The following is a 12885-nucleotide window of genomic DNA, read 5'->3' on the forward strand; positions in this document are numbered from 1 at the left end:
TCCTGGGCCTCCCTGAACCGTGCCCCGTCTGCTCCGGTAACCACAGATAGTACCGGAGGCGTGGTGCTCTTGGAGGTAGCTAGTGTGTCGCCCTGTTACCGTTTTAACAAGTACTTTCTTCACTACTGAGGACCGATCAGCGCTCTGAGTTCAGGATTTAATAGGTGTGTATGGGTGTGGAAAGCTTGGCCTTGTCTCTGATCTTTGGTTTTTGCTCAAGGCTATCCTGTCACCATGGTTACCATGGACGCCTACGCCGACAATTTCAAGTTACTTAAGCGGAGTTGGATGGTATCACCAATTGGATGGATATGAGTTTGAGCAGGCTCCGAGAGTTGGTGATGGACGGGGAAGCCTGACGTGCTGCAGTCCATGTGGTCAGAGTCAGACAAGACTGAGTCACTGAACTGAACTGAAGCGAGTGCTAGTTCTTAATGTCTGGTCAAGAGGCATTCTTAGTTCTTTATGAAGAAGCACATCCAGGCAAACAAATTCCTAGTAAGCTGAACAATTTCGTGCTATGGAACACACTTCTGGCCATCAGTTTTTCACCCTGTAAGGTGGAAGGAGCTAATAGATTTCATCATAGGCGGTTGCGAGGATTAAATGATACTTGCACAAAGTTTTAGGCATAGTGCTCAATGGTTAATTGTAATCAGTGCCCAGCTTTATTCGCTTTTCATACAAATCAACAAACACATTAATTCATATATTTAACGAATATATATTGAGTGCTTACTGTATGCTGGGCTCTGTTGCAGACTCTGAGAAATCAAGCTAAAAACAAAGATCCCTGCTTTCCAATGGGAGGAGCTAACAGAACAATTAAAATACACTTTGATACATACTGACCAGAGCTACTGAGATAGTAAAGCAGGGAAAGGAAATAGATAGTAGGGTTTGTGATTTTAAATAGGGTGTTACCAGAAAGATATTACTGAAAAGCCACTGCAAAGTTTTGAGCAGATAAATGATATCTGACTTAATGTTTTAAAAGTCTCCCTTTGTTGTGAGAGATTACACTATAAATTTAGAGGGGCAAGAAGAAGCAAGAAGGCTAGTTAAAGAATTTTTGGAGTGATCCAGATGCTTGTATTGAGTACCAGTTTAGCTTCTAGACAATAGATTTGCTGACATTTAACATGGGTTATGGAAAAGAGAAGGATAATTCTAAGGTTTTGAGCTGGAGCATTTAATGTTTTAAGAATTTAACATTCTTAAAGAGATGGAAATACCAGACCACCCACCTTACCTGCCTCCTGAGAAATCTGTGTCCAGGTCACGAAGCAACAGTTAGAATTGGACATGGAAAAACGGACTGGTTCCAAATTGGGAAAGGAGTATGTCAAGGCTGTATATTGTCACCCTGCTTATTTAACTTACATGCAGAGTACATCATGCAAAACGCTGGACTGGATGAAGCACAAGCTGGAATCAAGAAATATCAATAACCTCAGATATGCAGATGACACCACCCTTATGGCCGGAAGCAAAGAAGAACTAAAGAGCCTCTTGATGAAAGTGAAAGAGGAGAGTGAAAAAGCTGGCTTAAAACTCAACATTCAAAAAACAAAGATGATGGCATCTGGTCCCATCACTTCATGGCAAATAAAAGGGGGAAAAGTAGAAGCAGTGACAGATTTTATTTTCTTGGACTCCAAAATCACTGGGAATGGTGACTGCAGCCATGAAATTAAAAGATGCTTGCTCATTGGAAGAAAAGTTATGACACACCTAGACAGAGTATTAAAAAGCAGAGACATCACTCTGCCAACAAAGGTCTGTATAGTCAAAGCTGTGGTTTTTCCAGTAGTCATATATGGATGTGAGAGTTGGACCATAAAGAAGGATAAGCACTGAAGAATTGATGCTTTTGAATTGTGATGCTCGAGAAGACCTGTGTTCCTTGGACAGCAAGGAGATCAAACAAGTCAATCCAAAAGAAAATCAACCCTGAATATCCATTGGAAGGACTGCTGCTGAAGCTGAAGCTCCAATACTATGGCCACCTCATGTGAAGAACCAACTCATTGGAAAAGACTGTGATGCTGGGAAAGATTGAAGGCGAAAGGAGAAAGGGGTAACAGAAGGTGTTAGCATCACCAACTCAATGGACATGAACTTGAGCAAACTCTGGGAGATGGTGGAGGACAGAGGAGCCTGGCATGCTACATTTCATGAGGTCACAGAGTCAGACATAACTAAGGGACTGAACAACGACAGCAACAGTCAATACTCTAATTTGATCCTGCTTACCAAACTGTAAAGTACTGGAAAAAAAACTGGAAGTTGGACAAACTAAGCAATTCGCTAATGGTTACGGATACTTAAGTGTTTAACTCCTAAATGAATATACAAGCTATTAACGCTAAACCCAAATTCCTTCTGGGACACTATCCTCTTTGGGAGCTCATCCTATGACAGCACTTCCCACTAACATTCTTTTGTCGTGCCTCTAGTCATGAATTATATAAAAGTGATATATTTTTTCATTGGAACTTTCATGGCAGCAGCTGCAGTAAAGGTGGCCCTCAGTTCCAGTATGGGGGTTTCTAACTGCTGGCCCACAGTATTATTTGAGCCAGTCTTCATCTCTTGAACCTACTCTGTTTCTGAAAGAAGAAAAAACTTGCCATGAGCTTCTTTTGACTGAAATAAGAAAGCTAAGGAGAAAAAAGAGAATAGTACTGGTTTTTAAGAAATTTTTCCAATACATTTTTTTAAATAATAAAAAAGAAATCCTGAGTCATGTATTTCTCATGCATTACCAGAGTAGCTTATTGCTAGCACCAAATTGCTATCTTACATTTGAGTTGGGCAACATTTATAATAGGCCACAATACAGAATTTACACAAAAAGCAGATCAACTCTGAAACAGCAGAAAAAACAAAATAAGTATAAAGATTAATCCATATGTAACTGGGCAAACACAAAAATTTACTCAACAATTCTACTCTATTACTCATGAATTACCCTACTAGGGATGACTTCTTTAAAACATATTCTAGAAATCATTAAAGGTATGGAAGAGAATTTATTTCACTTCGTGAGGCTTTACTTTCACGATTATATATACCCTTGGTACAGGAAGACCCTATCAAAATTCTATTAATTGCCTTAAGGTAAATAGGTTGATTTTATGAGACTTTCAGACAATTAAATTTGAGAAAGTTTATGATTATCAGGATTTGTATACATGATCACAATCAAAACAAAGAGATAAGCCAAAGAACAAGACTTTCTTAACCCCCCTGAAAACATAATAAATTACAATTTCTGGTCAAATGTTATTTCTATGCTATATTCATTTTGATCTCATTTTCCATTTTATACTCTGGCATTTTCTGAATACAGGTTACATATAATATTATGTGTTAACTCCCTAGTCTTAATACCACAACGTCAACTGTTTTACCATGGGTATATTTTTATCATTTAGAGTAGGATATGCTTGTTAATAAGCCAGTTATGCTCCAGTAACTTTGTGAATGCAAAAATAGTGAGAAGTAAGAACAAATAATGGAGTTATTATTTCATGGATCCTCATTCAAGTTTAGGAAAATTACTTCCAGAAAGCTGCAATTCTGCCAAATATATTGTTTAAACGGAAACTGAAAGAAAAGTGAAATTACTGGAAGCCTTTGATGGTTCACTAGACATTGTGTGCTTTCAATAGTTCAACACTGTTATGCTTGATAATCAAAAGTAAATTAATAGGCTAACATTTTAAAATGTATACTTTAATTAAGGTATAAAGTATATAAACAATCAGGTAAGCTTCTAGAGAAGCTGACCAAGATACATAAATTAGGAGATATAAGTGTCCATCTAAATTTTTTATACTTCATCTTTTTTTTTCTTTTTACAGAATATTTATTAAAGTTGTTTAATATACAATTTTTCATTTGTCATTCTGGAAGTCCTTTTTTAGAAAGACTCTTCTAAAAGAAGAGTCTCATTGTCTCTTCTCATTGCAGCATCATTGTCAGTGATTATTCCGGACCTCCACGCTGAAAAGGAAGAAATAAAGCAATAAGATTAGGTGTTTCATTTACAAAGAAATTTTTCATGGGAACTATACAAATCTGAGACAGTTTAAAGCAATGATCTTTAGGTTTTAAAACAAATTTCAGGTTTTTCATAGCTTTTGGGCTCTCATATCTCATATCAATATTATAAAGAATTTCAGATCTGAAAGGGACTCAAGTTTGACCTAGGTCAATGGTCCTCAAATTTCTTGGTCCTTTACACTATAAAAAAATTAATGAGGACCCTGGTCAGGAACTAGATCCCACATGCCACAATTTAAGAGTTTGCATGCTGGAACTAAAGAGCTCACATGCCTCAATGATCAAAGATCCAGAATGCCTACAATTAAAACAATAACAAAAAAACCAAACAGATGCAGCCAAATAAAGAATTTAAAATAACTAAATATTTAAATAAAATTATTCTTTCAAGCACATTTATTGAGGGCTCAAACATCATTTATTTCTCATAGTCCTGGCCTACCTGACCATCCCTGTCTTAGGTATGGACACACCTTGACAAGACAATTGGAAGAACATGTAAATCAGCATCTGAAACTCCAAAGCTAATAATGTTAAGGTGTCTTCAACAGCATTGTGATAAAGAGCAATAACATACTTGGATAAATTCAATTTCTTCTTGAGACACAAGTTTCCTTCTGTATTTCTGAGGTAAAGTTTTTATTATCTCTGCAGTGTCTGGTGGACCCTGATGCATCAGCCAGTCTGGCGATTTACTTCCCTTAGAATGCTGCGAAATTGAGGAAGTATGAGATGGTAGTCCTGCTGATCGTAGAACTTCTGATACTGAAATTTAAAAAAACCAACAACTTAGAAGGATTGTTCAGGGTCTTAAAATACTATTTTATTATTGAATAATCAAGTTACTCTTAATTCCAAGAGGTAAGTCTTATAGAGTAACTTGGTTGGGTAGCTATATAGTTTCATAAGTTTGTTTTAAAGCAAATGAGGTAGTTTTAAGTGAGTGAACTACTAAATTGAGTAAGTGCATAAAATAATGAAATTTTTAGATAGTGGAGTTCAATCCATGTGGATAACTGACATTACTTAAGTTTTGCCCTATGGTAGAGATTACAGGTAGTATCATACAATGGAGAATAAAAAAGCTGGTAGATGGAAATGAGATTTGTTTTTTTCCAGACTTGTTTGTCACCTATATTCTTCAAGAGTTACAGTAAGTTAAAAATATCCATATAAAATCTGTTAAAATTCTCCCTGAATTAAAGGTTGAGTATCTTATAATAAAGACAGTGACAGACAAGTAAAAGAAAAACAGAACTTGTTCAGAATCTTCAATTACTTTAATGGGTAATGACTACTAAGTTCTAAGGCAATCCAAGAAATATTTACTGATTGAATGAACAGATATATGAGTGAATGAAAAAGAGAAGGTTAGCTGGGAGAAAGATATAGGAATGGTGGTTATTCATCATAATCTCTGCATATATAAACATGGGAGATTCTTATGAAGGACAGAAGAAAAGGTAGAACAAAAATTCCCATATATTAACTCAGTATCATTAAAAACCTAACATACCACTGTGACCTATGCTACAATTGTCAACCTGATTTTAAAATGAAAGTCTATAATAAAATATTCATGTATAGATCTGATTGTACATATTTTTTTAGTCTAAATAAACTGCAGCTTACCATTTGGTTTAGGATTGTCTCTTCTGTCAGGGAACCTTATTAATGGAGTATGTGGCTTGACTACCTAAAAGAAAAAAAAAAACATGAGAAAGAAATGAAGTACTAAGAGAACCTCATTAACTACATAAGAAATAATCTACTGAATCCCACAAGCAGATACCTTTGTTAAAATAACTTAGTAGTTGACAGCAACTTTAAATTTTCTATTAAAAAAATTACTGTTAAATTTTACTCTTGCATTTCCCTGGTGGCACAATGGATGAGAATCCACCTGCCAATGCAGGGGACACAGCTCGCTCTCTGGTCCAGACAATTTCCACACGACGCAGAGCCCATCAGCTGCAACGACTGAAGCCCATGTGCCTAGAGCCTAAGGTCCACAACAGAGACGCCGCCGCAATGAGAAGCCCACGACCATAAGGAAGAGGAGCCCTGCTCGCTGCAACTAGAGAAAGCCTGCGCTGCAACGAAGACCCAGGGCAGCCACAGAGAAAGGAATAACTGTGCCTTCCCCAACAGGGACAGCCAGGCTACGAGCTATCGTTTATCTTATTTGATATTCATAATAAATTTGTGCTTTACACATCACAAAACATTGTACTGTACTGCCAACTGACCTCAAAGCAACCCTATAAGGTGACACGGATTTCACGTTGCATGACTTCTAACTCACTGCTGACTGGTAAGAACTGGAAGTTTCCTTGACTTGTACTGACTATTGTTTCTGTACTGTTTTAATAGTTAGTTGTTTAGAATAGGATAAAAAGCATACTGAAAATTAGGTAATCAAACTTTTTCTGACAACAAAAGTAACACATGTTCTGTGTATAAAAAACTGGTAAAAACACAGAAAAGCACAAAGAAAAAAACATCATCTATAAGCTCAAAACACACATAAAATAGATTTAAACATCTGATAACTCTTGACTTTATTCTTTTTCCTACACCCATAGGAATACATGTATTTAGATAACTTTTTAATAAGATATTTGAAGAGTATTAATTTTTTATCACTAAAATTCCAGATAATGCTACAGAGGAACTTAAGCAGAACTTTCAGTATGAAATCATCTGAATATATATAAAATGCTGAGACTAATAAAACAGAACCCTAAAAATAACTTCTCACTCTGTCTAGTAACTGTTTCTTTTCATAGCCAGGCTTCTTCAAAGAGTGTTCTATCCATCTTCCAGGCTGATGTTTTTCCGGATAAACTTCAAACTGGCATTTGGCACCTACAGGTCCATCAGGATCTGGCCTCTCCCTACCTCTCCAGTCTCATTCCCCACCATGGTATCACTCACTCCAGGTACTCTGAAGTACTTTTTATTTCCCTAACTCATCATACCATTTCCACCCTCCTTCAACTGAGAGCTCATGTGCTCTGCCAGGAAACCTCTGCCTGGTTCCACCCTACTTCCATGTCTTTGCTTTTACCTGACAATCTTGTAAAACAGCTCAACTGTCACTCTTCTCTTAAGAAGATTCCCCATCCCTAAATCCGATTTAAAAAGGACTCCTGTTTCCACAGCAACCTGAACATCTTAAGGATACTGTGTAGAGGACAGATAAATGAGCCAGTGATTACAGGACAGCAAAGCTCCCGGAAGGGCAGAGATGGAAAATGAAGTACTTCTGCAGCAGTACCCAGTACCCAGTACATGCTCAGCAAACATTAGACAAATGAGTGAACAGACCACTCGTCAGTCAGGGTTAACTGTACAGGCATGTGAATATGTATACACACACTTAAACATGTGTACATATACCAGAGAGGAAGAATCCAGCTCAATATAGTTTTTGTACACTTAAAAGCATAGTAATATGCCCTTATAGATCAGTTGGCTATCCTTTTATTTGTACCTTTCGAAATCTCTTTGTTTCAGCTGTGCCTCTTCTATAATATATAACATTAAATATTCATTTGTTGGTCAACCTGAGAACACTTTTAAAAGGGGAGTGAGACCACTTACATTTGTAACTCATAAATTTGGTATATTTTCTGTCGTATCATTATTTAACATTCTTTGTCCTATGATCTTTTTCTTTGCTTTCATTTGTGGGGTTGGTTGGTTGGTTGTTGGTTTTTTGGTATTTAGATCTGTACTTTTGTATAATGTTTATGTTATGCTGTTACCTTTAGATAGTACTCTTAATTGCCTGTTTCTGAGATACTATCTATTGGTTCACTATCACTAGAAAGAATGAAAGTAATTATGGTAATCTCTTCTCTGCCACCCCTCCCCATCTTTTACTACCAGTTAATGAATGAATGAATGAATGAAGTTGCTCAGTCGTGTCCGACTCTTTGCAACCCCATGGACTGTAGCCTACCAGGCTCCTCCATCCATGGGATTTTCCAGGCAAGAGTACTGGAGTGGGCTGCCACTTCCTTCTCCAGGGGATCTTCCTGGCCCAGGGATCGAACCCGGATCTACTGCGTTTCAGGCAGGCGCTTTAACCTCTGAGCCACCAGGGCTCAGTTAATAACCAGAAGCAATTACAAGTTTATTCTACTTTCTGCATACTCTTCCTCTTATTCCTTCATTTAAAAAGTCTTATTAGATAGATACTGTCAGAGCAAATATTACCAACAAGTCTTTCTCCCTTATCTGCATTACCTAGCCTTAATTCTACAGTTAAATACACTCAGTGATTATATCCAGTTCCTGTGTTAAAACAGCTACAAGTACAACTAAGTATTCCTTAGTAGTCTGATGTTCATTCCCTGGGAGAGCTAGTAGAAAGAGCTTTGGGGCACAGTACTCCCTGAGTTACTAAAGGTTTAGAAGAGTTTGTGGCCTTTATACTTGAAGGTCAGTGCAGCTAGACAAAGCTTAGGTTTACATTTTCTTTCCTTAACTACCTTAAATATACTATCCACATGTTTTCCTTTAAGAAGTATTATTGTTGAAAACTTTGATAACTTAGTAAGTACTTGGTCTTATTGCTTGGATCACCAAATAATTCTTTTCTTTAAAAGTCAATGATTTAAAAAAAAAAAGTCAAAAACAAAGAAAAAAAAATAAAAAAAATAAAAAAAAAAAGTCAATGATTTTACTAGAATATACCCATTAGTCAACATACTAGGTCAAATATCTCAACTACAAGGTATAACTTTAAGTCTCTTTTTGTATCAGGAAAGTTCTATTAAATTATAGGTATTGAGACTTGGTCAACTCTACTTTCACTTTTTCAGAGACTTATTATACAAAAGTTGCATCATCTTGTCTTTATCTACTTCTATGACATTCTCTGAATCCCTTTAATCTTTTTTCATTATCTTTGATTTTGGGGGGAAACTTATCTTATAAAGGAATCCACTTCTATGATTCATGAAGCCCAGGCTAAGTTAAAAGTGAACTACTGTCTTCTCTTTCTCCCTCAACTGAAAACCCAGCCTCATGCTGCCTCAATCCCTGCCCTACGATTCTTGGAAGATGCCAAAGTCGACTATGTTAGGGGCTTTTTCAGAGGAGAAGACAACTCTTGCCTTCTCAGAAGACCACCCCTCTACTTACTTTGCTTTATGAGGCAGATAGCAACTCCAAACCACGGACAGGTTGGGACCTGCGCAGGCCTCAATCGTTATCTGTGTTTTGTTTTTTTAATCCTTTTTCTCCTTTCCTCTACTATTTCCTTTAGGAAAACTTCTAAATTGCCCATTGACCTTTGTGTTCTTTCCAGTTTAGTGTCTATTCCTGAAAGGTTCTTTTCTTTTACTCTTAATTCTTTACTGAGTTCAGAGCTGTACCATCCCTAAAATCTTAACCTAAAATCCAAACTCAACTACAGCCTTTTACTCTCTTCTTTGTTATTTCCCACTATCAGTTTCAGGCAGCCCTTCGTTTCCTTGATCTCTCCCTTTTCTCCCAGTCAAGTGGTTCCATCTTGACTTTACTTCCTTTCTCCTCTAGCCCACCCACAGTCCACTGAGCAACCTCTTAGCACTCTCAACTGCCTTGCTGTAAATCTCAAACCCTGATTTAACCCAACTACCTACCTTCTCCCCCTGTGTCTTATACAGTTAAATGATTTCCTACATGATTATCTCCTCTCTACTACTGCATCATCTCAAACAAATCAAATATATATTGCTTGACATTCAGCAGGCATTTATAACTTACTCTTCTAAAATTATTTTTAAATACCCTGCGTCCAGCCAAATTCCTCTACTTAATGGCGATACCATGCTTTGTGAATTCCTATCAGTTTGTGCCAGTCTGCTGAAATACTACTCTCTCTTCAAGATACTGACCAACAAGCTCTAAGCTCTGTGGAGGCACCCTGTATCGTCCTATTGGCCCTGTGGTCCCAGCCCTGAGTATAGGCCTGGCACAGAAGTACCCAACACATTTTGCTAACGTTAACATGTTGTCAGCACGTACTGCTTTGTTTTATGAATGTGAATATAAGTCTTTGCAGCTCTGTTAGAAGTAAACAGGCCATTCCTTATTCTGTATCTCACAGCATCTTTTTTGTTGCATGTATTAATAGTTCTTTATTTATTTATTTTTTAATAGTTCTTTATTATTGCTGTGTGCTGTTCCATTTTAACAAGTCTACCACACTTTATATTGCTAATGGATATTTGGATATTTTCTGGTTTAGGTGTTATTATGAATAAAGCAACTATGAACATTTTTATCTTGTTTTTTAAATAGGTATATGCACTCATTTCTCCCAGGTATAAACCTATGAGTAAGACTGCTGGGACATAGGGTAGGTATGTCTAACTAGTAGTAAAGGCCCAAAAAACAGTTTTCCAAAGTGGCTGTACCTTTTTATATTCCCACCAGCAATGGATGAGAGTTTCAGGTGCTTCGTGTTCTCATAACCACTTGTCAGTGTCAGTCTTTTTAATAATTTTGGTGGTTTCCTAGTTTTAATTTGCATTTTCCTGGCAAGTAATGATGTTGAACATCTTTTCACTGGCTTAGTGCTCATTCAAATATCTTGCTTTGTGCATTATCAAGTTTTTTTTTACCCATTTAAAAAATTGGGCTATATATTATTGATACATATAATTATCTATTAAGGATACTGGTCCTTTGTTGGGTGTTTGCCTATCCTCACAAAATCTTTAATTAAGGCTTAATAATAACCCACTGAATGTATAAGTGAGGATCATTTGTTGCAATGGGAGCAAAGACTGGGATCTAAGATTATATTTCAGAGCGAAATAACTTAAGAAAAAGTCTTTCAAGAGATGTACTTGTGAAAAGGGAAATGCACTTCTCATATCAAAATTAAAAGTTAATTGTAAAATAATGCAATTTGAGTTGGAAAAAAACTCGAGTAAAACAACCACAAAAGTGGAGGTTATCGCCCTTTATAGACCAAGTTTAATTTTCCTACTTAAGCTAAAGACCACAGTTGGAGAAGCAAAAACAAAAGCTGTCAGGAGTTAGTAGCTGATGAGTGGATTGATAAAGTCCCTCTAGCGCCAATCTAAGCTAGGAAAAAAACATTATAGAAAAACTTAAATATATATTTTTTCCAATCTCCCCCATCAGGCCTATAACCAGACTCTGGTTGGTGGAGGAGCGTATCCGGCGAGGACGCAGCCCGCGGGGCCAGTTCTCTGGCCATTCCCAAGACCTTGAAGGGACACTGGGTCAGAGCGAAGGGTCGCTTCCTTTCACTTCTCTACCGCCTTCCTTCCGATTGGCTGATTCGCGACAAACCTAGACAACACCGCTCGCTGATTGGCCAGGATATTGCCAGGGCAGCCAAGCCTGCAGCCTGCTAAGAGGATCTCTAAGAGGTCTCGGTGGAGGGCAGTCCAGGGACTTTGCAACAGCTAAGTGCATACCTGCGGAGATGCACTCCCTGGGCCTGGCTCGAATCGTCAGCTCCGTCCCAGGCTTCACGCCCGTCCCAACAAGCCCAAGGTCCAATTCTCACATACACCCGGGGAAGCAGCTGCTGGCCCTACACAGGGCCGCGGTCACCGCGTAGCCTCCACCACCGCCTTTCCTCCCCAGCGCGGGTGCTACAGTCAGCACCTTCCCTGCCGTCCACGGCACAGAAAGGCGACCGTGTCTCCTTACCTGAACGACCCTGCTGGCAGACGCCATCTTGCTGCCCATCATGACCCCCGAGAAGGGGCAGCTTCCGGGGCGCTGGCGAGCCGCGGTTATAACAGGCGTCCCGCGCGGCTGGGGGCGGGCCCTGCCTGTGACGTCACGGAGGAGGAGCGGGCGCTCGGGACCCTCCTCCACTGTGGAGCTAGCCCCACCCCCTTGTGCCTGACACCGCCCCGCCTCTCTTCCCGACGGGGAGCTGACCCACGTGTTTCCCGTTGTTTTCGTTTTGCAGGTGAAGATTTGTGATGATGGATTTATTTTGTTCATCAGCCTATGAGTGACCTAGGACGAATTCTTCTCCGGATAGACAGTTTTTAATTTCAGCGTAGTCCAAAATGTAATATGAAACCAAATAAGTAATATAAATTCTTTTGGCTACCTAAAATAAACAATCTTGTTAAAATTTGGGAGTAAGAAGCAAACTCAGAAAGAGTGGTGGCCAATTCTGACTCTGTAGGTTCTATGGGTCTCATATTCCTTGCTTTTTAGAAATTTGTTAATTTTTTTTTTTTTTTACTGAAGTAGTTTTACAATGTGTTCATTCCCGTTGCTTATTAACATTGCTTGATTTGGTTTTCTGATTCCTTGTGATTTTGGTTTTCTTATTCCTTTCTCTACCATTACTCCTGATATTAAACTGTTGCCTGCTTCCGAGTTTGAGAAAACTCAGTTCTAGTTTTTTTTTTTTGAAACATGAGCCATCCATCATTCCCCCAAGTTGTATTAATGTTAAATTCTATGGTAAATATTAGTGTTTACAATGTTAAAAATTTAATACACAGTACAATATGTTGCAGCCACTTTGTAGGTAATGTAACACCTTACATTATTGTAAATATTTAGAGCAACAAATTTGTTTTGATGATCTAAGTCAATGTTTTTTAAATCTAGGAGAGTTATTTAACCTAAATATGGGCTCTTCTGATTCAGAATGTCTGGAGGAGACCAGGAATCTTTTTTTTGTTTTTAAAGCTTTCAAAGCTTGTTTTAGCAGCACATAGCATATTCTAAAATCAGACTGATAAAGTGGTTAGGTGGACAAACCACATGAACTGGCAAATTAAAAAAAAAGAAAAACAAATTTCCCTTAAA

The 12885-nt window shown here is 38.0% G+C and overlaps 1 protein-coding gene across 1 annotated transcript; it reads right to left on the reverse strand.

Annotated features, from left to right (window-relative positions):
* Nucleotides 1-3720: 3720 nt before the first annotated feature.
* KGD4 (alpha-ketoglutarate dehydrogenase subunit 4) lies at nt 3721-11873 on the reverse strand. The gene is made up of 4 exons (XM_061129624.1): nt 11758-11873; nt 5704-5767; nt 4649-4836; nt 3721-4011 (listed from the first exon to the last, which is right to left on the reverse strand). The coding sequence occupies exons 1-4, from the start codon at nt 11797-11799 to the stop codon at nt 3994-3996; spliced, it is 312 nt and encodes a 103-aa protein (XP_060985607.1). The 5' UTR covers nt 11800-11873; the 3' UTR covers nt 3721-3993.
* Nucleotides 11874-12885: the final 1012 nt, after the last annotated feature.

Source organism: Dama dama, chromosome 25, assembly GCF_033118175.1.
Source record: "Dama dama isolate Ldn47 chromosome 25, ASM3311817v1, whole genome shotgun sequence".
NCBI lineage: Eukaryota > Metazoa > Chordata > Mammalia > Artiodactyla > Cervidae > Dama > Dama dama.